This window comes from Hemiscyllium ocellatum, chromosome 10 (assembly GCF_020745735.1).
Source record: "Hemiscyllium ocellatum isolate sHemOce1 chromosome 10, sHemOce1.pat.X.cur, whole genome shotgun sequence".
NCBI lineage: Eukaryota > Metazoa > Chordata > Chondrichthyes > Orectolobiformes > Hemiscylliidae > Hemiscyllium > Hemiscyllium ocellatum.
The window spans coordinates 71,628,532-71,652,840 of NC_083410.1; the positions used below are offsets into that span (position 1 = coordinate 71,628,532).

General features: G+C 42.5%; 1 protein-coding gene across 1 annotated transcript in view; it reads right to left on the bottom strand.

The window, feature by feature from the left end:
• Nucleotides 1–24,309, bottom strand: part of fndc1 (fibronectin type III domain containing 1) — a 364,919-nt gene that overhangs the window by 64,631 nt on the left and 275,979 nt on the right. The window contains exons 15-16 of the mRNA XM_060831599.1: nucleotides 3,795–3,923; nucleotides 1,670–1,900 (exon numbers count right to left, since the gene is read on the bottom strand). Coding sequence (XP_060687582.1) covers nucleotides 1,670–1,900; nucleotides 3,795–3,923 — 360 coding nt within the window. The remainder of the gene's footprint in view (nucleotides 1–1,669; nucleotides 1,901–3,794; nucleotides 3,924–24,309) is intronic.

A 24,309-nucleotide genomic window follows, 5' to 3' on the forward strand; every position in this document is an offset into this window, starting at 1 on the left:
AACATAGCAACCACAGGTGTTAAGCTATTATGAAAGAAGCAAAAGCAGGGCACTTTTTATTCAAGGTAATTAGAAGGATTCAACATGGTAACATGAAAGTGAAATCATGTTTCCCCAATCTATTGGAGTTCTTTGAGGAAGTAACATGCTGTGGATGAAGGGCAAACTGAGGATGTACTGTATTGAAAAGTATTCAAAAGTCATTTGATAAAGTATCACATCAAAGGTTGTTGCAGATATTGAAACTTCGTGGTGTACGGGTAGCATGTTAACACGGATAAAAGATTAGGTGAAATTGAGGACTGCAGATGCTGTCATTAGAGCCAAGATTAGAGTGATGCTGGAAATGCACAGGAGGTCAGGCAGCACCTGAGGAGCAGGAAAATTGATGTTTCCGGCAGGAGCCCTTCATCAGGAATGGGTAAAAGAATGGCTGGCCAACACAAGGCAGAGGAGACAAAAGTGGGTCTTTCATGTTGACAGGGTGTAATGAGTGGTGTGCCATAGATATTGATGCTGGGACCTCAACGGTTTCAGTGCAGAAAAACGACTAGAGGAAGTGATGGAAAGTATGGCTGTTACATTTGTTGATGACACAAATACAGCAAAAAGGCAAGTTGTGAAAAACCATAAGGTGGCTACAAAAAGATAGGTTAAGTGACAGGCAAAGATCCTGCAAATATAGTATGCAAGAAAATATAAAATTATCTATTTTTTTGTAGGACAAACATAAATGCATATATTGAACTGTTGAGAGCTTGCTGAGCTGAGATGCAAAGGGATCTTGATGTCCGAGTGCATGAATCATGAAAGGCTAATACGCAGATACAGCAAGTAATTAGGAAAAGTTAATGGAAAGTTGTTATATACCACAAGGGGAAATAAATACAAAAATAGGAGATTATGTTTAGTTGTACAGGGCACTTGTGAGACCACCTGTGAGTGCTGCGTACAGTATCACTTAAGGATGTAAATGCGTTGGAAGCAATTTGGAGAAGGTTAATTAGATTAATCAAACGGGATGGGCAGTTGTCTTATGAGTGAAGATTAGACAGGCTAGGTTTGTATCCACTAGGGGTTAGAAGAGTCAAAGGCAACTTGATTGAAATGGAACAATCTTGACAGGGTAGATGATGAAAGGATATTTCCTTTCATGGGAAATTCTTTAAATGGTTATCAATGTCTAGAAATAAGGGAGTCAGCCATTTACAAACAGAGATAATAAATTATATAAACGATATAATTTATATAAATTATATAAATGTCTAGCCTCCTCAAATTCTAGCTTTTTTGTGCACCATTGATTTTAATTGCTCATTATTGGCTGCAATGTCTCCAGTTATTTCGGCAATAAGCTGTGAAGTTCTATCTTTAAGCTGCTGATCTCTTTATCACTCTGTCTTTCTAATATCTCATGTGGGCCAATTTAAACCTTTTGGCTGATCTTGCCTGTGAAGCACTTTGGGACTAAATTTGCTGTGCAAATGCGAGCTGTTATTACAGTGGTCTTTTCATGAAAGATATCTCTGCTATGACCATATGATTGAGGCCACATACAACATCTTTCTTACTCCAAATGGCTGACCCAAAGAAATTTGAGATGGGAAATAAATATTACATTTACAAGAACAAATATGAAATAAATTAATATAGAACTGTTAATCTCTACCTGTTACAAATTCATTCTTCAAAGGTTTTGCCCAGTCAAGGATTACAAAGGAATGGCAACCTTCAACAGCAACAATAGTAATGTTGCGTGGAGCTTGCTCAGGAGGTAGGGTGTTATCCTTCAAGTCTTTTGGAATAATGTCCACCAGTGAATCCACTTGAAAGTGCTCTAGTGCTTCTGTCAACGAACATGGTGCTGTTGGATCTTTGCTGATGTAATCGACATGAGGAGCTGTAACAGGTCAAAGCATTGAAAATATTTAGACAACTTCATTTCTCACTATTAAAAACCTAACATTGTACCTAGAAAACTACAGACTTAAAAGCTTGCTAAACTGTATTTAGGACTACTGCCTTTTTAATTAGTCACTTGGTAGAACAGAGTTTGAGTAATGCTGAAGAGACATACTGATAAAGCTTTTTATTTTGCACTCAACAGAACAAAATTGTAAGGAATAAAAAATTGACTTCTTATTCTTGAAATTCTATCCAGATGAATACATGGAAAACTTGGACAATATGTCTTTTATTCAGCAAGGCCCTTATAATGATAAATCTATCTTGACACCTGATGGATTTATGGTCTTTGATGAAAACATAATCTAGATAAATAAAAACATCTTTCTGATGGTATTTTTAAGGAAGGTGGTGAGTCTCAGGAATCAAGTGCAACTTCACATAAAATTCACATACTTTTTTATGGCTAGCAAATTAGTTATTGTTTGTTGTGGTTAATAATCCATTCAAGAACTACACCTAATGGAATGTGAATGATTGTAGAGCCTGCAGGAATGGGTCTCTCCACACAGAAACTCAATTGGTGGGTGATGGTCTGGCATGGATTACCACAATCCCAATTTGAACTGTTCCTTATATTCTACTTGTTGAGCAAATGGTCGCATCTTCTTTGGACCATCCACAAGTGGTTAAGGATTGTCCAGACTTCCAATGGAAAGTTGTGATTTGGAAAGTTGTGATTTGGAAAGTTGAAATTGGAGATATACTTATATCCTAGAACTCCTCAGTCACTAACATTGCTGGAGCATCTATGTAATCAGTTCAGGGTAGAGGTTCACTATCCACCTTCTCATAAGAAACTAAGGATGTCCAATAATGGTGGCCTTCCCAAGCATGAATCTTTCAAACCTCTATACATTTTTAATATAGTGGTAGTATAGCATGGTTAGTGATTTATGTAACCCAATAGGGTCCATTGAAATTTACTTAATCTCTTTTTACAGCTGAGTGGCAGAACTCCATCATCACAATCACGAAGACATATAAAGTAAAATTATTTTGAGGCAAAAATTGGATAAGGGAGAAAAAGATAAGAAGATCATTCAGTATAATTAACCCAGAAAAGCACACACTATTGAGTGGCTGCACACCACAGGAAAAAGTCAAAGGTCACAGCTGGCACCAAAAAAAACAGCCTGCATGACTTAAAACAAGTCTGAGGGCAGGCATTTGAAGTGGCTTGGAAAAAGAGTCAGACTTGGAAGAAGTCTAAACATGGCACAAGAGAACAGAAAGCATAGCCTGAGAAACAGCACTAGAGACCCTGGTGATGTAGATAGCAGAAGAGACCTTCTATCCATCAGCAACCGCTTAGATACTGTGAAGGTAGCAAAAGAACTGCTAAAGATGGCCAGCATTCTAACTCTGAGTACCTGAATGCAGTGTCTCAAGTTCAATAATCCTTCTCATGTGATGTGAAAGCATCAAATAAAGCCAAAAATCTGTCCAGTTTAGCAGCCCACCTTCATTGACACAGCAACAATTTGTATCAGATTCATGGTTTAATAAACTCACCCTATTTGTTAAATAGAGTTAAAAGCTCAAGGAAACAGATCATTTTTACATTAATCTTGTTGAAATTGACCAAGGGAGTGGATGGATAGAGAAGGTGAACCAGTTCATTCTTTCTCACTCAAAAACCTAATGCTTTGAACGGGGAACTTCACGTGGGATCCGATCATAATGCTAACCATAGTAGAACAACACTGAAAGTTGATATTAAATTCAGTGAATTGGTCGAAGCTTTCTATTTCAATGAGAATATATGATATTGAGTAATTGAGGGGACATCAAGTCTGCTAGCAAAATATTTAAAGAGAAGTACACACCTACAAATCGTTTCTTTCCTGCTACGTCAAACTCTGATTGTGGAATCATGTGGAATGGCCGTATGGTGTGCTCCTTCTTTGTTGGAGGATCATCTATGGTTGGCAAAGTAGTTGTAACCAGCTGAAAACCTTGGAAAGTACAAGAAAAGTGCTGTTAAGGTACTACAAGAAACAGGATTAATCAATCTTTCCGCACTGGTTTCAATACTACCATCAAAAGGACACAGCGTTCAGTTATCACAAAAATCAAGAAAGTGTCAAGTCATAGGACACAATCATTCAGCTCACTGCATCTGCACCAGCTTTCCAAAAGAGCATCATGACTTAAAACCATCCTCAATACACATTGTTTCTATTTAAATAATCATCTAACACCCTCTTGAATATCTTGATTGAAACTATCCCCATCATGGATCCAGGCAGTATATTTAGACTCAAACCACTTGTGAGTAAAAGCTTTATTCACATCATACCTGCGTCATTTGCAAATCACTTTAAATCTCTGTCCTCTCATTCACTATCTTTTTACAAGTGGGGAGCTTCTCCTCTATCTGATGCCCTCATGATTTTGAAAATGTCTATTAGATCTTTTTTAGACTTTTCTTGAAGGAGAATCTTTCCAATTTATCCTCATAACTGAAGTTTCTCATCCCTTGAACTATTAATGGGCGGCACGGTGGCACAGTGGTTAGCACTGCTGCCTCATAGCGCCAGAGACCCGGGTTCAATTCCCACCTCAGGCGACTGACTGTTTGCATGTTCTCCCCGTGTCTGCGTGGGTTTCCTCCCGCAGTCCAAAGATGTGCGGGTCAGGTGCTAAATTGCCCATAGCGTTAGGTAAGGGGCAAATGTAGGGGTATGAGTGGGTTGTGCTTCGGCGGGTCGGTGTGGACTTGTTGGGCCGAAGGGCCTGTTTCCACACTTGTAAGTAATCTCATCTAATCTTGTAAATCTTTCCAGTGTATTCGCATCCTTTGTATAGTGTGACATCTAGGTGATGTCAAACAAGTTCAATATAACCTCCTTGCTTTTGAATGTTATGCTCCTATTGATAAAACCCAGGATACTATATAAACATAGAACATAGAATGTTGTGCCAAATTAAACTAATCCCTTCTTTCTGCCCCGGTCCATATCCCTTCATTCTTCGAATATTCATGTGTTCATCTAAAAGTCCATTAAACACCCCTAATGTATCTGCCTCTACCACCCCTTGCAGAGTGTTCCAGACTCCTAACACTCTGCGCAAAAAAACTTGCCCCTCACATCTCCTTTGAACTTTCCCCATCCCACCTTAAATGCATACCCCGAATATCAGACATTTCAACTCTGGGAAAAAGATTCTGACTGTCAACCCTATCTTTCCATCCATTAATTTTATAGACTTCTTATCAAGTGTCCTATTAGCCTCCACATCTCCAGACAAGAAAATTTGAATTTTTCTAGCCTCTCCTTATAGTTCATACTCTCTAACTAGGCAGCATCTGGGTAAACCTCTTCTGCACACTCTCCAAAGCCTCCACGTCCTTCATATAATGTGGCGACCAGAATTGAATGCAATACTGTAAGTGTAGTCAAGCCAAAGTCTTATAAAGCTGCAATGTGACATCCAGACTCTTGTACTCAATTCCCCAACCAATGTAGGCAAGCACACTATAGGCCTTCTTTACCACCCTATCTACTTGCGTGACCTCTTTGAGGGAGCTATGGACTTGAACACCAGATCCCTTTGCATATCAATGCTCTTCAGAATCCTGCCATTAACGATACTTTTCCTTAACATTTGATCTTCCAATTGTGGCATCTCACATGTATCTGGATTAAACCCCATCTGCCATTTCTCTGCCCCTGTCTGCAACTGATCAATATCCCATTGTATCTTTGGATAATTCCTATCAAATTGCATTACCTCACACTTCTCTGCATTGAACCTCCTTGCCACTATCTACCCACTCCACCAACACATCCATGTCATTTTTAAGTTCTAAGTTGTCCTCCTCTCAACTTACTGTGCTTGTAAGTTTGCATCATTTGCCAACTGTGAAATTATCACCTGAACATAATTATCTAGATCATTAATATTGTCAGGAAAGCAAAGATTCCAATATTGACCCCAAAAGAACCTCATGACAAACGTGAGCCCAACTTGAAAAATATCCTTTGACCATTATTCGCTATTTCATATTATTCAGCAAAATTTGTGTCCACATTGCTACTGTTCCTTTTATTCTATTGCTTTTACTTTTCTCACAACTCTATTTTGTGACACTATACTGAATGTCTTTTGGAAGTCCATGTACACCACATTAATTGTATTACCCTCAATATCTGTTCCCTCTTCAAAAACAACTCCAACAAGTTAGTTAAGCACAACATCGTTAAAAATCCACATGGGCCTTTCCTAATCAATCCCTTTTATTCCACGTGTTCCAAATTCTATCCTGAATAATTGTTCCTAGAAGCTCTCTGGTCTGTAATTGCTGAGGTTATTCTTATAACTGTTTTGATACAAAAGTGTGATGTCTGCAAATCTCTTTAGTTCTGGCACCTCTCCCAGGTCTCTGAAAGATTATGTAAGATGGGCCAATGCCTGTGCAATTTCTACTCATTCTTCCTTCAATATCCTGGGATTTACTTCATCCACTTCCAGTGACTTGACAACTTAAAATATCCACAGTCTATCGAAAAGACATTCATTATACATTTTTAGCCCTTTTAGTGACACAATTTCCTCCCATATTTCTATGGTCTGAGTGGCATCTAGTTCTTTGGTAAGGTCAGATGCAAAGCATTCATTTAACACTTTAGTCATACCCTGCTTCCACATGTACATTTCCTTTTGGGTCTATGAACAGCCATACTCTTCCTTTTACCTGTACTTTACAATTTATATGCTTATTTAAAAATAAACTTTCAAATTCTGTGTGGCTGTTCGTCTCTTCTCAGATTATCTATTTGCTTTCGCTATTACTGTTTTGACCTCCCTTCTGAACTTCCTATATTCCTCTTACTTATCTATTAGACTTTCTACCTGACGTTGAACGCTTTTTCTTTATTGTCTTTGTCATTAGGGAAGCTTTGGATTAGTTTGTCCTACCTTTCCCTTTTGAGGAAAGATACTTGAACATCTCTTTTGAAGGTAGCCAATTGCATAGTGACAGTTTTTCTCAACAACCTTTCATTCCAATCTATCCATCTCAGCTCTATTCTTGCCCCACTGAAGTCTACTTTCCACCAACTGAATTTTCTTACTCAGGATTGACCATTTTCATTCTCACCATTATCCTGAACCTTATAATACAATAATCTCTGTCTCCTTAATGTTCGCACAGTATCTTGAGCCATTTGGCCCAGCTCATTTCTTAGAACACGGTCCAACAATGCATCCTTTCCTGTTGATTAGAAACATATTGCTGCAGGAAATTCTTTGTAACACTATCTAGAAATAGTTGTCCTTCCCTGCTCTTACACCCCTAATATCCTGGTCTATATCTAGGTCATTGCGATGTTGGCATCTCTTTGTAATTTCCCTGCAGATTTGATTGCCAAATTATTCAATAACGAGGAGGCCTTTTAGCGTATTGAGTCTGTACCACCAAAATTACATAAAGTGGGGCGGCACGGTGACTCAGTGGTTAGCACTGCTGCTTCACAGCACCAGGGACCCAGGTTCGATTCCAGCCTTGTTCGACTGTCTGTGTGGAGTTTACACGTTCTCCCCTTGTTTGCATAGGTTTCCTCCGTATGCTCCAGTTTCCTCCCACAATCCAAAAATGTGCAGGTTAGGTGAATTGGCCATACTAAATTGTCACATAGTGTTCAGGGATGTGTAGGTTAGGTACATTAGTCAGAGGTAAATATAGGGTAGGGGAATGGGTCTGGGTGGGTTACTCTTTGAAGGATCGGTGTGGACTTGTTTTCACACTGTAGGGATTCTATGATTTACACTAAATATACACTAGCCCCACTCTAGAAGTAGGCCCATGGCCTTTAGTGTTATGATACTTCCATTGCTCATCCAGTTAAATTTTAGGTTGAGAGGTACTTTACTCAATTCCCCCCGCACACGCTCACCCCCTCCCAAACCACTCCAGACCTCTACTCCCTTCTAGTCCTCTCTGAACATTCTGTCTTTCACCTTAAAAGCGTGCCACATTATTATTGTCCCTTTGACTAATGCGGATAGCAACTTTCTATCCAGAAGGAGAAAGTGAGGACTGCAAATGCTGAGATCAGATCGAGAGTGTGTTGCTGGGAAAGCACAGCAGGTCAGGCAGCATCCAAGGAGCAGGAGAGTCAACATTTCAGGCATAATCCCTTCATCAGGAAACCCTCATGAAGAGCTTGGGCCCGAAATGTCAATTCTCCTGCTCGTCGGATGCTGCCTGACCTGCTGTGCTTTCCCAGCAACACACTGTCAACAGCAACTTTCTATCCACCTTGTAACTTTCTGTATGTGCCCCTAATAATCTTATACATCTCTATCAGGTCCTCCCTCAAATTTCTCTGCTCTAAAGAAATCATCTGAGCTTATCTAGCCTCTCTTCATAGCCAAGATGTTCCATCCACACAACATCCTCTTGATCTCCTCTGCACCCCGTCCAGTGCAATCACATCCTTCCTATAGCGTGGGGAACAGAACTGCACACACTTTTCCAGCTGTGGCCCAACCAAAGTCTTGTCCAGCTCCAATATAATCTCTTTGCTTTTATAATCAATGCCTTGACTGATAAAGACAGAAATCTTGTATGCCTTAACAACTCTATTAACCTGTTCCACTGCCATCATGAATTGGTGGATAAGAAACATAAAAACCCTCTTGTTCTTCTTAGCTTCCTAGTGTCCTGTAACTTGCATTCCCCTGTCCTGTTTCTTCTACCAAGTTGCATTACCTCATATTTACTTTAAATTTACCTTAAATCATTTTAACTGATCTGCCCATCTGACCAATCTGTACATATCCTTCTATAACTTCCTTCTTCCTCACTGTCAATGATGCAGCCAATTTTCATATCATCCACAAACTTACTACCATCCCCTCTACATTCTCATTGACATTGTTTCTGTATATCACAAATATCAAAGGACCTAACTCTGAACCACTGGACACTGGCCTCCAGTCACCAACCTCTGTTTCTTGTCATTGAGCCAATTTTGAATCCAACTTGCCAAGTTACTCTGGATCCCAGGTGCGTTTACTTTCTTTGTCAGTCTTCCACTCATTGAAGACCTTACTGAAATGCATATAAACTACATCAACTGCAGTTCCTTCACCTCCACACTTGGTCAACTCGTGAAGAATTCAAACAGATTTGTTTGGCATTACTCTAGTAATGCTATCATTTATCAAACCTTGCTTCTCTAAATACAGATTAATTTTCTCCTTCATAATTTTCTCCAAAAGATTCCCTACCAATGATGAGAGATTCATTGCCATGTAGTTCCCTGGTCTATCTCTACCTCTCTTCTTGTAAAGTGGAACCATATTAGCTGTCCTCCAGTCCTCTGGCAACTTCCCTGTGGTTGGAGAAGAATTAAAAATTAGTGTCAGCAGCCCTATGATTTCCTTCCTCATCTCCCACAGGAGCCAGAGATAGATCACATCGGGATCTTGAGATTTTTCGACTATTAAATCTGCGAAATTTCCAATACCTCCACTCTCTATATCAAACTCCTCACGAACCTCACAGTCCATTGCCTTCTCAAATTCTGTACCTACATCCTCCTTCACCTGAGTAAAGACAGATGTGAAGTTTAATACTCTCCAAATGTTCTCCTCCTCTGACCTCTTCTCCAATTGAGCCCTACCTCTTTCTCCTTGATATACTTCTAGAATATGTTAGACAGCTCTCTAATCTTTCCTGAAGAAGGGCTCATGCCCGAAATGTCAATTCTCCTGCTCCTTGGGTGCTGCCTGACCTGCTGCGCTTTTCCAGCAACACATTTTCATCTCTCTAATCTTGCCTGCCAATATTTTTCCACATGTTCTCTTTGTTCTCCTAACTGTCTAATTTAGATCCTCTCAGCATTTTCAATACTTCACTAGGGCCTCCATTGATTTGTTGCGTATGCGTCTGGTATATTTTCCTTTTCCTTTTTATCCAGTCCTGAATATTTTGGACATCCCAGGTTCTCTGGGCTTGTTGCTCTTACATTTCACCTGAAAGGGAACATATTGGGCCTGTACTCTCCCCAGTACTGTTTTGATTGTCTCCTGTTGTTCTGAAGATACACCCCCTAGTAACTGTTCCTAATTCCCCCCCTATTTTACTAAAATCTGCCTTCCCCCAATCTAAAACACTTTTTTGTTGGCCATCTTTCTCTTTTTCGATATGTCATAAACAGGAAAGGTCGAACCCCTGTGATAATTAAAACCGACATACCCAGAGAAGTTTGCCTGCCTTTATAATCTGTTAAAAGTGTGGTTAGGTGAAAGAAAATCCATGATCTTCACTTTATAAGCAACAAGTAACAATTTATTGATTTAACCCTAACAGTGAACAAATTAACTGAATTACTAGCAAACTGAACAACTCCCCCCTAACTGCTAACTGTTCCCTGACCAGACCAAATTCTACTGGGATGCTGTTCCAATTAACACAAGTCCCACTTATATAAACCCAAGTAATAATAAAAAATAAATTAAAACTTAGTCTCTCAAAGTCTACACAGAATGTGCCTTCTGGAATGCTCTGCCTTCACTGCTGTCTCTCTAGTCAGAAAAGCCTTTCTTCTGCTGTTCTCAAGTCACAAACAGCTTTCTTCTGCTGATCCTATTGTCAGCAGTGTTTTCTCTGTGACTTCTTCTCTGAGGATTCTTAGCTAGAAGTGCCATGGTTCATGGATAGACGGTGCTTTTTTAAAGAGCTTAGAGATATTTTGTAAGAGCTAGATGTTTATTTCTTAGATGGCAGTTCCCTCTGACTCGATTTTCAAAAACCCTCTCCTTATATACCTTGGATGACAAATCAATTTTTGGACATTGATCGGAGGTTGTCAAAACCATCTGATTTAAATTTAATTGGCTTTCAGTCTATAAGCATTTGGTTTAAATTAATTGACTGATTTAAGCTAGTTGGAGAAAGTGAGGACAGCAGATGCTGGAGATCAGAGTCAAAAATTGTGGCGCTGGAAAAGCACAGCAGGTCAGACGTTCTTCGTCCAGGTGTCAGGTGGCTGAGATTTGGCAGTAAAGGTGGTCCAGGATTAACATGTCCTGGGTGGAGTGGGAGGGGCAGTTGAAGTGGTCGGCCATAGGACAGCGAGGTTGTTTGGTGCGTGTCCCCCAGAGATGTTCTCTGAAATGTTCCGTGAGTTGGCGTCCTGTCTCCCCAATGTACAGGAGTCCACATCGAGAGCAATGGACACAGTAGACAGGTGTTTCAATGTGCAGGAAAATCTCTGCCAGATGTGGAAGGATCCTTTGGGGCCTTTGACAGAGGTGAGGGGGGAGGTGTGGGCACAGATTTTACACCTCTTGTGCAAGAGAAGGTGTCAGGAGTGGAGGGTGGGTTGGTGTGGGAGGGGTGGAGGGGCACGTAGACCTAATGAGGGAATGGTCTCTGCGGAATGCTGACAGGGGATGGGAGGGAAATATATCTCTGGTGGTGGGGTCTGATTGTAAGTAGCAGAAACGGCGGAGAATAATGCATTGTATCTGGGGATTAGTGGAGTTGAAGGTAAGGACTGGTGGGTTCTATTCTTGCTTGGATTGGAGGGGTGGGATTCAAGGGTGAAGGTGTGGAGAGTGGAAGAGATGCGCTGGAGGGCATTGTTGACCACAGGGGAAGGGAAATTGTGATCTTTGAAATAAGAGGCCATCTGGGATGTCTTGGAGTGGAATTGCTCCTCCTGGGACCAGATAGGGTGGAGGCAGAGGAATTGCCAGTAAGGGACCTCTCTGTCTCCATACCGACAATTGACTCAACACAGACATCTACTTCAAACCTACTGACTCCCACAGCTACCTGGAGTACACCTTCTGTGACTCTTCCTGCTGTAAGAAAGCTTTCCCTTACTCAACCAAACGCCTCATCTACTATGTCTGTTGCTCTCAATGTGGTCTCCTCTACATTGGGCAGACAGGACACCAACTTGTGTAATGTTTCAGGGAACATCTCTGGGACACACATCAATCAACCCCACCGCCCTGTGGCTGACCACTTCAACTCATCCTCCTACTTCGCCAAGGACATGCAAGTCCTGGGCCTCATCCACCACCAAATCCAAGCCACTTGACGCCTGGAGGAAAAACGCCTCATCTTCTGCCTTGGGATCTTCCAACCACATGACATCAACATTGACTTCACCAGTTTCCTCATTTCCCCTCACGCCCACCTCATTCCAGGACCAACCCTCCAACTTGGCACCACCCTCTTGAACTGTCCCACCTGTCCATCTTCCTTCCCACATATCCGCTCCACCCTCCCCTCTAAGCTATGACTATCACCCACCACCTCTACCTACTCATCGTCTCCATTTACCCCGAGCCCCACTCCATCCTTCTACTTATCTCAGTCCACTTCATCATCACCACCCCCACATTCCTGATGAAGGGCTTTTGCCTGAAACATTAATTCACCTGCTCCTGAGGTGCTGCCCGATCTGTTGTGCTTTTCCAGCACCACACTTTTCAACTCTAGTTCAAACTACTTGAAAAACATCAAAACAAACCTAAGATTTCCAAACACACAGCTAATTGATACATGTTTCAATTTCAGAAGTGTCTGTAATCTGCAGCTACTTACAGATACATTTTTCTGTATAAATCTTAGAAAAACACCTTACCTCTTAAAGGAACCACACACTCCTCCATCCCTATCATTTTTGCTTTCACAAACCAATTCTAGCTTCCTGCCTTCCAATTCATGATTACTGTGCATAGCTTCATAACACAAAACACAAACCAAAAACGCATGGTGTAGTGGTCACTAAAATGCTCTCCATCATGCCATCTTCAACACCTGTCTGACATCATTCCTCAGAATTTGGTCTAGTCCTTAAAGAGGTTTATAAAATCATGAGGAGCATGGCTAGGGTGAATAGACATGGTCATTTTTTTCTCCAGGGCAAGGGACTCCAAAACTAGAGGGCGTAGTTTTAAGTTGAGAAGAGAAAGATTTAAAAGGGACCAAAGAGGCAACTTTTTCATGCAGAGGATGGTTCATGTATGGAATAAGCTGTCAGAGGAAGTGATAGAGGCTGGAACAATTTACAATATTTAAAAGGCATCTGGATGGGTATATGAACAGGAAGAGTTTAGAGGGATATGGACCAAATGTTGGCAAATGGGACTAGATTAATTTGGGATATCTTGTTGGCATGGACGAGTTGGACCGAAAGGTCTGCTTCTGTGCTGTACAATTCTGTGACTCTCTATGACCCTATCATTTTATTTTAAATTCACTCATAAAGCATGGGCATTGCTGACTTGCAGCATCTACTGAGCATCTTTAATTACACTTGAGAAGATGGTGCTGAGCTGCCTTCTCGAACTGCTGCAGTTCACATACAGTAGGTTGACCCATAATGCTCTCAGAGAGGGAATCCCAGGATTTTGACCTAGCAACAGTGAAGAACATCAACAAATTTCCAAGGATGTGAGTGGCTTGCAGATGGTGACATTCCCATGTATCTGCTTTGCCCTTCTAGATGGACGTTGTGGTATATTTGAAATGTGCTATCCAAGGATCCTTGGTTAATTTATGCAGTGTATCTTGTAGATTATATACACTGCTGTTACTGAGCATCAGTGATGGAGGGAGTAGATGCTATGGAGGTGGTACCAATCAAGTGAGTTGCTTCCTCCTGGATAGTGTCAAGCTTCTTGAGTGTTGTTGATTTTCTGATGCACCCATCAGGAATGCATTCCATCACACGTCTGAGTGCATGCCTTGTTGATTTTGGACAGGCTTCGATGAGTCAGGAGATGAGCTACTGGCTGTATTCATAGGCTCTGATCTGCTCTTGTAGGCACTGCGTTTACGTGACAAGTCTAGTTGAGTTTCTGGACAATGGAAGTCCAAGGATATTGATAGTGGGGGATTCAGTGATGGTAATACCATTGAAGCAAGAGTGTGGTGCTGGAAAAGCATAGGTGGTCAGGCAGCATCAGAGGAGCAGGAAAATTGATGTTTTGGGCAAAAGTCCTTCATCAAGAAGGGCTATTGCTCGAAACTTTGATTTTCCTGCTCTTCGGATGCTCCCTGATTTCCTGTGCTTTTCCAGCACCACATTCTCAACTGTTATCTCCAGCATCTGCAGTCCTCACCATTGAATGTCAAGGGGCAATTAGATTATATTGCCTTTTATCGGGGTTGGTCATTGTCTGGCACTTGTGTGGTGCTTATGTTACTTTTTAATCATCCCAAGGCCAGATATCATCCAGAACTTGTTGCATTTGAACATGGACTGTTTCAGTATCTGAGTCATCGTGAATGGTGCTGAACATGTTCACGAATGTTTGCATAATCTCCACTTCTGACATAACATCATCTCATTAATGAAGCAGTTGAAGGTGGTTGGCTTTTGCATGCAGAGGGTGGTGTGTGCATCAATACCACTTTATTGATGATCAAGTGACTGATGGGGCAGTAATTGGCTGGGTTGGACTTAAAACCACTTTTTGTGTACAGGACGTATTTGAGCAATTTCCAATATTGAGCTGCCAGTGTTGTAGCTGTACTAGAACAGGTAGTCAGGGTAGCGGCAAATTTTGGAGCACAAGTTTACAGTATCATTGCCAGAATGTTGTCAGGGTCCATAGTCTTTGTTGTATCCAGCGCCTTCAATAATTTCTTGAAATCACATGGATCAAATCGAATTGGCTGAAGACTGGAATCTGTACTGCTTGGGACCACTTGAGGAGGCTGAGGTGTACTTCTGGCTGGAGGTTGCTGCAAATACATCAGCCTTACCGTAGCACTGTTCCCTCACAGCACAGGGACAAGTATCTGTGTGGAGTTTGCACATTCTCCCCGTGTCTGTGTGTGTTTCCTCCAGTTGCTCCAGTTTCCTCCCACAGTCCAAAGATGAGGTTCAGGCCTCTGGCACGGAGCCTGTCCCCGTTGCTCAGAAGGGAAGGGTGGAGAAAGGTAGAGCGATAGTTCTTGGGGACTCAATAGTGAGGGGCACAGATAGGCGGTTTTGCGGGGGCAACGGAGACTCACGATTGGTATGTTGCCTCCCAGGTGCAAGGGTACATGATGTCTCTGATCGTGTTTTCCGGGTCCTTAAGGGGGAGGGGAAGCAGCCCCAGATCGTGGTCCACGTTGGAACCAACGACATAGGTAGGAAGAGGGGTGAGGATGCTAGGCAGGCTTTCAAGGAGCTAGGTTGGAAGCTCAGAGCTAGAACGAACAGAGTTGTTGTCTCTTGTTTGTTATCCGTGCCACGTGATAGAGAGTCGAGGAATAGGGAGAGCGAGCAGTTAAATGCGTGGCTACAGGGATGGTGCAGGAGGGAGGGATTCCGGTTTCTGGACAACTGGGGTTCTTTCTGGGGAAGGTGGGACCTCTATAAACAGGATGGTCTACACCTGAACCTGAGGGGCACCAGTATCCTTGGGGGGAGGTTTGCTAGTGCTCTTTGGGAGGGTTTAAACTAACTCTGCAGGGTCATAGGAACCTGGGCTGTAGCTTTAGGGTACAGGACCTTGAGTGTAGGTAGGTTAGGAACAAGGCATCGATCTCAAAGGAGGGAGCCTGTAAACAGGAAGGTGGCTTGAAGTGTGTACACTTCAATGCCAGAAGTATAAGAAATAAGGTAGGTGAACTTGCAGCGTGGGTTGGTACCTAGGACTTCGATGTTGTGGCCATTACAGAGATGTGGGTAGAACAGGGACAGGAATGGCTGTTGCAGGTTCCAGGGTTTAAATCTTTTAACAGGGTCAGAGATGGGGGTAAAAGAGGGGGAGGTGCGGCATTGCTTGTCAAGGATAGTATTACAGCGGTGGAAAGGACGATGGAGGAAGACTTGCCATCTGAGGTAGTTTGGGCTGAGATTAGAAATAGGAAAGGTGAGGTCACCCTGTTAGGAGTTTTCTACAGGCCTCCTAATAGTCTGAGAGAAGTAGAGGAAAGTATTGCGAGGATGATTCAGGAGAAGAGTGAAAGTAACAGGGTGGTTGTTATGGGGGACTTTAACTTCCCAGATATTGACTGGGAAAGCTATAGCTCGAGTTCATTAGATGGGTCGGTGTTTATCCAATGTGTGCAGGAGGGTTTCCTGACACAATATGTAGACAGGCCAACAAGAGGTGAGGCTATACTGGATTTGGTTCTAGGTAATGAACCAGGCCAGGTGTTAGACTTGGAGGTAGGTGAGCACTTCGGGGACAGTGACCACAACTCGGTGACCTTTACTCTAGTGATGGAGAGGGATAAGTGTGCACTGCAGGGCAAGAGTTATAGCTGGGGGCAGGGAAATTATGATGTGGTGAGGCATGGCTTAGGATGCGTGGATTGGAAAAATAGGCTTCAAGGGAAGAACACAAATGATATGTGGAGATTGTTCAAGGAACAGCTATTGGGTGTCCTTGATAAGTATGTACCAGTCAGGCAGGGAGTTAAGGGTCTTGTGAGGGAGCCGTGGTTTAATAAGGAATTGGAAACCCTTGTGAAAGGGAAGAGGGCGGCATATGTAAAGATGAGGCGTGAAGGTTCAGTTGGGGCGATTGAGAGTTACAAGGTAGCCAGGAAGAATCTAAAGAGAGAGCTAAGAGCAGCGAGAAGGGGACATGAAAAGTCCTTAGTTGGTAGGACTAGGGAAAACCCAAAGGCTTTCTATAGGTATGTCAGGAATAAAAGGATGACTAGGGTAGGTATCGGTCCAGTCAAGGATAGTAGTGGGAAGTTGTGCGTGGAGGCAGAGGAGATTGGAGAGACACTAAATCAATACTTTTCGTCAGTATTCACTCAGGAACAGGACACTGTTGCTGATGTGAATATTGAGTCACAAGTGAATAGAATGGATGACCTTGAGGTATGTAGGGAAGAGGTCTGGGGAATACTGGAAAGGATGAAAATAGATAAGTCCCCTGGACCTGATGGCATTTATCCTAGGATCCTCTGGGAAGCTAGGGAAGAGATAGCGGAGCTATTGGCCTTGATTTTTATGTTGTCATTGTCTACGGGAATAGTGCCAGAAGACTGGAGGATAGCGAATGTGGTCCCCTTGTTCAAGAAGGGCAGTAGGGATAGCCCGAGTAACTATAGGCCAGTGAGTCTCACTTCTGTTGTGGGCAAAGTCTTAGAGAGAATTGTAAGGGATAGGATTTATGAACATCTGGATAGGAATAATGTGATCAAGGATAGTCAGCATGGTTTTGTGAACGGCAGGTCGTGCCTCACAAACCTTATTGAGTTCTTTGAGAAGGTGACCAAGGAAGTGGATGAGGGTAAAGCAGTAGATGTGGTGTATATGGATTTTAGCAAGGCGTTCGATAAGGTACCCCATGGTAGGCTAATACAAAAACTACGGAGGTCTGGCATTGAGGGTGCATTCGAGGTTTGGATTAGGAATTAGCTGGCTGGAAGGAGACACAGGGTAGTAGTTGATGGTATAGGTTCAACTTGGAGTGCAGTTACTAGCGGTGTTCCACAAGGATCTGTTTTGGGACCATTGCTGTTTGTCATTTTTATAAATGACCTAGAGGAGGGGCTTGAAAGCTGGGTGAGCAAGTTTGCGGATGACACGAAAGTCGGTGGAGTTGTGGACAGCGAAGAAGGATGTGGCAGGTTACAGCGGGATATAGATAAGTTGCAAAGCTGGGCAGAAAGGTGGCAAATGGAGTTCAATGTAGCAAGATAAGATGGATTACTGGGCTAATGGTAGGCTACTTGGTAGTGTGGATGAGCAGAGGGATCTTGGAGTCCATGTACACAGATCTCTGAAAGTTGCCACCCAGATAAATAATGCTGTGAAGAAGGCATATGGTGTACTGGACTTTATTGGTAGAGGAATTGAGGTCCGGAGTCCTGGTTTTACTTTGAGGTTTTGCTATGGGCTGTCCTACTCTGTTCAGGATGTGTCCTGAGTGAGGCAATGCAGTTGCCTTCACATAAGTGGTGTTCCCCAAACTCAGTCAGACTGGCGAGGATGTCCATTTCCATCGGAATACCGTGCTACTCATATGTTCCAATTGCCTCATTTTCCAATGATAAAGCCAGTTGTAGTCCCTGTTTTGAGTCTGGTTGGACTTCAGCTAGTACTGTAGATGCTTTTGCATGGTTGCATCATGAATTGCACATATCAAACAGTCTCTCAGTATCTCATTAAGAGTGGTGGGTGGCACGGTGGCACAGTGGTTAGCACTGCTGCCTCACAGTGCCAGAGATCCGGGTTCAATTCCCACCTCAGGCAACTGACTGTGTGGAGTTTGCACATTCTTCCCGTTTCTGTGTGGGTTTTCTCTGGGTGCTCCAGTTTCCTCCCACAGCTTAGGTGAATTGGCTATGCTAAATAGTGTTAGGTGAAGGGGTAAATGTAGGGGAATGGGTCTGGGTGGGTTGCGCTTCGGTGGGTCGGTGTAGACTTGTTGGGCCGAAGGGCCTGTTTCCACACTGTATGTAATCTAAACCAAAGTCACATGTCTCTGCCAGTTTCTTAACCGAGTAAAAAACATCCCAATGTAGATTCTCCTAGTTCTCAAATTGCCATGTAAAACTGCTAGCATCTTAGAATTAGAGGTCATAATATTCCTTAACTAAATCTATCAATTCCTGAAAGATTTTAGTATCTTGTGCATCCGGAAAGTCAGGCTCCGAAAAATTGAAAAAGCTTTGGGTCAGGAGAATTTATCATTGCTTTTCATCTACCTCAATGTCATCTGCCCGGGGAAACTAATTCATTCTTTCCACATACTGGGTGCAATGTTCATCTGCAGGGTCAAATGAGTCAAGCTTCCCAAATAATAGCATGAGGCCAGAAATGCTTATCCCAACTCATAGACAACTGCTGCAGGTGAATTTCTTCAAGAGTATGCTTTTCCCTTGTCACCAATGAAATAATTCCACAGAGGCTGGTATCCCATCACAAGTCACCCTTTATTGACATGTACCTTGACACTGATCCAGTTCCTTCAGTGCCAGCTCTCATAGTGAACATGACATCTGACACTCCTGTCAGCCATGACTCCCTAATTGGACCAGAGAGTTGCGACTGAGAGATGTGAGTCTGTTGACTACTGTGCAAGGTTGTGCAATCAGTTTCTGGATTGTTGTCTGTAGTTAATAAGGTTTGAAATGGCAGGAGAGCCTGGCCACATGGAATATTCCTCTTGCAATATGTGGGAAATGAGGGACACTTCTGGTATGCAGGAAATGTGTTGAGCTCCCAGTTTGGCACAAGGAATGCCTGAAGCTATGGATGAACTGACAATGGTGCATCAATGAGGCTGAGAATGTTGTGGGTAGTATGTTTAGCAAGCTGCTCACACACCAGTAAGGGTTATGCAGATAGAGAAAAGTTGGGTGACCACCCGGAAGACCACAAAGCTTGGTCAGGCAGCGCAGGAGTCTCCTGTGGCCATTCCCCATCCAAACAAGTGCACTGTTGGAGGGTTGCCCTCTCTAGTAAAGCAGCAGCAGCAACCAGATCAGTAGTAGCCTCAGAGCAGTAGCAATATTAGACTCTAGAGTCAGGGGCACAGATTGGCATTTCTGTCGCTGCAGGCGAGTCTCCAACAGGCAATAGTGGAACAGATATGTGGTCAGATTATGGTGCCAGGATCAAGGATGCTTCTATGGATGTAAGGCATGTGAGGAGTTTGATAGGTAAGGCAGAAGAAGTTATAGTTTGGATTAATACATATAACGATGATGTTATAGCTGTTACAGAGACTTGGTTGGGGAGGTGGGGCAAAACTAGCAGCATAATATTCTGGGATTTAGATGTTTCAGAGGAGATAGAGGGGGATGTAAAAGAGACAGGGAGTTGGGTTACTGATCAGAAAGAATATCACAGCTATACTGAGGGAAGACATATCAGAAGGTTCTTACAATGAGTCTATGTGGGTGGAGCTCAGGAATAGGAAAGGTGCAATCAGTTCCATGGAATTTTAATACAGGCTTTCTGACAGCCAGCAGGCAATAGTGGAACAGATATATGGTCAGATTATGGTGAGTGATTTTAACTTCCCCTCTGTTAAACCAGCGCACCCCACAGGACACGCTTAGTGCTACGAGCTTGAATGGGGATGGGGAATGTGGAGGTTTGTTATGTGCTTCCAGGAAGACTTCTTGAAACAATCTGTAAATAGTCCAATGAGGAGGGCTCCATTCTGGACCTGGTATTGGGCAGCAAGCGCAGCCAGGTGATCCATGTCTCAGTGGGGAGTAGTTCAGGAACGATGACCATAATTCTGTATATTTTTAATTACTTATGAATAAGGACAAATGTGGTCCTTAGGTGAAAGCATGAAGTTGGGGGAAGATTAACAACCACAATATTAGACAGGAACTGGGGAATATAGATTGTGGAGTGGTTGTTTCAGAGTAAATTCCAGCATGGGGTGACTGTTTCTGTGGAGTTTACACATTCTCCTTGTATCTGCGTGGGTTTCTTCCGGGTGCTCTTGTTTCCTCCCACTGTCCAAAGATGTGCAGGCTAGGTGAATTGGCCATGCTAAATTGCCCGTAGTGTTAGGTGCATTAGCTAGAGGGAAATGGGTCTGGGTAGGTTACTCTTCGGAGGGTCGGTGTGGATTGGTTGGGCCGAAAGTCTGTTTCCACTCTGTAGGGAAATTAATCTAATCAAAATTCACATCTGGCCGTGGGAATCTTTTAAAAGCCAATTGATTTGAATTCAGCACAAACATGAAGATGAAAGACAAGCCTGGCAAGATTCAGGGACCTTGGAAACAAGAGTAGTTGTGGGCTTGTGCAAAAAGAAAAAGGAGATATATATAAGGTTTAGGAAACTGAAGACAGTCAGGGGTCTCAAAGAATACAAAGACAGCAGGGAAAATCTTGCACAATGAATTAGGAGGGCTAAAAGGGGTAATGAACTTCCTTTGGAAACAGGATTAAAGTAAATCATACGGAAGTTTACACTTAAAGAGCAAGGGGGTAGCCAGGGAAAGGCAGGTAGAAAAATGGGGGAATTTATGGATAGATCAAGAGGAAGTGGGCATGAGGTCCTTAACAAACACTTTGTATTGGTATTCTTAGAGGAGGAGGACATGGTAATGGTGTACAAAGTTAAAAATCACAACACCAGGTTATAGTCCAACAGGTTTAATTGGAAGCACACTAGCTTTCGGAGCATCACTCCTTCATCAGGTGATTGTACTTCATCACCTGATGAAGGAACGTCACTCCAAAAGCTAGGGTGCTTCCAATTAAACCTGTTGGACTATAACCTGTTGTTGTGTGATTTTTAACTTTGTACACCCCAGTCCAACACCGGCATCTCCAAATCATGGTAATGGTGAGTCTTGAGAGGGGTGTGTTGATTTCTTGGGCATGTCAATATAAGGTAGTGATGAGTGTTTTCAAAAACATGAAGGTTAACAAGTCCCCAGGACCTGATGGGATCTAGCCCAGAATACTGAGGGAGACAGGTGAGGACACTGTTGGGGTCTTGTTTGAAATTTTTGTATTCTCTTTGGTCACAGGAGAGGTCCTAGAGGACTGGAGAATAGCCAACGTTGTTCTGTTTTTTAAAAAGGCAAAACGGATAATCTGAGGAATTACAGGCCAGTCAACCTTATGTTTGTACTAGAGAAATTATTGGAGAACATTATTAGCGATAGGAGTTACATATTTGGTAAAATATGGACTTAGAAAATTCCGTTGCCTTAACAAAAGGATGTTTAATAGAATCCCTACAGTATGGAAACAGGCCAGATGGCCCATCAAGTTCCCATTGACACTCCAAAGAGGCATCCCACCCTATCCCCATAACCCTTTCGTTTGCCATGGCTAGTCCACCTAGCCTGCACCTCCCTGGACACTATGGGCAATTTGGCATGGCCATCCACTTAATCTGCACATCTTTGGACTGTGGGAGGAAACCAGCGCACCCCACAGGAAACCCACACAGCCAGAGGGAGAATGTGCAAACAGAGGTCCAAGAGTGGAATAGAATCTGGATACGTGGCGCTGTGAGGCAGCAGTGCTAACCACTGAGCCATTGTGCCACCCCTATGAAATGTGGACAATGCACATTGCCTGGACAATGAAGCAGCAGTGGAGCCCTGTTTCTGCCTGGTATTAATCCAGGGACTTTTCCTATGGCCATAGAAACACAGTGTGACTACTGACCCACTGGAGAGTCCATGTTGACCCTCATCAGAGATCACTTTGGAAGAAACAAATTACATTTTGTTGTAAGAAAATTGTGTTCTTTTCTCCAAGTAATTTTTTGAATGAAGGCCCTGTCAGTATAAACAAGATTGGATGTTGAAAAATGCGAGCTGGTTAGATTCAACGGTTTCGACTGACCTATAATTTTGCATATTCCCTGACCATTTTGTTTTATACTTACAAAGTGTCTGGCTTGGGTCCATTTCAAGTTTCAACATTTGAACTCATTAGCTTATCACTATCTTGCAGCATATATTTCATGAAATATATCGAAGGCAAAATGTGATTCTTGTGAACATGAGCCTGATTTGGCCCTGCACAGCCTTAGATTACCTAAAAACATGTCACCAATACTGATTCTTTGCGATTTCAATTCCAATATGCTGTAAGTAAAACTTATTTGTTGACACATTAAGTGTGCTGACAGATCTTTTGGCAAGATGAACTACATCTGAAACACATTCATTCCCTTCTGGTCAACACACATGTTTTTCTGTAGAGCTCGCACATTTTACAGTGTGCTAACTCCAAGAGTAGCAGAAAACAGAAGGACTTGCACAAATGAGAAGTGCCGGTTAGTTGACATTATAAGGGTGAATGGCAGCCACTAGTAAGTTAACAGAGATTTCATGACTGCTGACAACTAGCAATTTTTCAGTTAGTCTACACAAACCATTCTAATGCAGTTGCACGTTATTTATTTGGTGTATGCCAACTTTGACTATTTTGATACAGTATTAAAAGTAGTCTGAGAAAGTATTAAATTGATCAAAGAGACATTTCATCTTTCACCTCAAACATGGTAGAAACATGTTAGCTAAAACAGGAATAAGACGACAGATCAGATATATGCATGGCTGGAGAAACGGTATACCAGGGAGGGGTGTAGATTCTTAAGGCATTGGGACCATTTCTGGGGAAGGTGTGATATGTACAAGCCTGACAGAGTGCACCTGGGCAGAGCTGGAACACATATCCTCGTGGACGCTTTTGTTAGTTCTGTTGATGATGTTTTAAACTTGTATAATGGGGGGTTGGGGACCAAGTGTAGGCTTAGATAGGTCAGATTCAGATCAGGAAATGGGAGGCAGAACATTAGTTAGTAATGTAGTCAGCAACTCAAAGACAAAAGAAATGAAGATTTAAAACCATTCAGGAAAGAAAATTGACAGGGCTGAGCTGCTTATGCTTCAATGCAAGGAATATTGTAAACAACGCAGAAGAACTAATGGCATAGACAAATACATGGCAGAAGAATGTCATTGCTATAATGGAAACCTGGCTAAAGGAGGGGCAAAATCAGCAGGCCAATATCCCTAGATATAGAGTTTTCAGACATGACACAGTGGGTGTCAAAAAAAGGGGTACAGTTGGTAAGTTGTTAAAAAAAATCATAGCTGTGAGAAGGAATGAAGCATTAAATGGGTTAACAAATGGGGCTTCATGGGTTGATCTTAGGGAAAAAAAGGGGGCAGTCAAGATATTAGGAATATGCAATAGAATCCCAATAGTGGAAGAGAGATAGAAGAACATATAAGTAGACAGGTTTCTACCTGTAGGAATAAGAGGGCAAAAATAAGAGGGCTACTTTAACGGGGTTTGAAACAATACAGGGAACATTGAGGGTGAAAAATTCATGTTCCGTGTAGAGATGTACAACCTGGAAACAGACCCTTCGATCTAACTCATTCATGCCAACCATATAATCTAATTTTATCCCATTTGCCAGAATTAGGTCCATATCCCTCTAAGCTTATTCATGTACCAGTCCAGATGCCTTTTATATGTTGTAATTGAACCAATCCCCATTACTTCCTCCGGCATCTCCTTCCATGCACACACTACTTTTTGTGTGAAAAAGTTGTCCCTTAGGTTGCTTTTAGATATTTCCCCTCTCACCTTAAACTTATGCCCTCTAGTTTTGGACTTCCCTACCTTGGGAAAAAAGACCTATCCATGCCCCTCATGATTTTAAAATATCTATAAGGTTTATAACCTCAGCCTCCGAGGGATAACAGCCCCAGCCTATTCAGCCTCTCGTTATAGGTCAAACCCTCCAACCATGGAAACATCCTTATAAATCTTTTCTGTATGTTTCCAAGTTTAACATCTTTCCTACAGCGGGGAGACCAGAATTAAATGCAGTATTCCAAAAGTGGCTTAACTGGGAAAACCTTTTAAGCAATATGTGACAAGCCCAACAAGAAGAG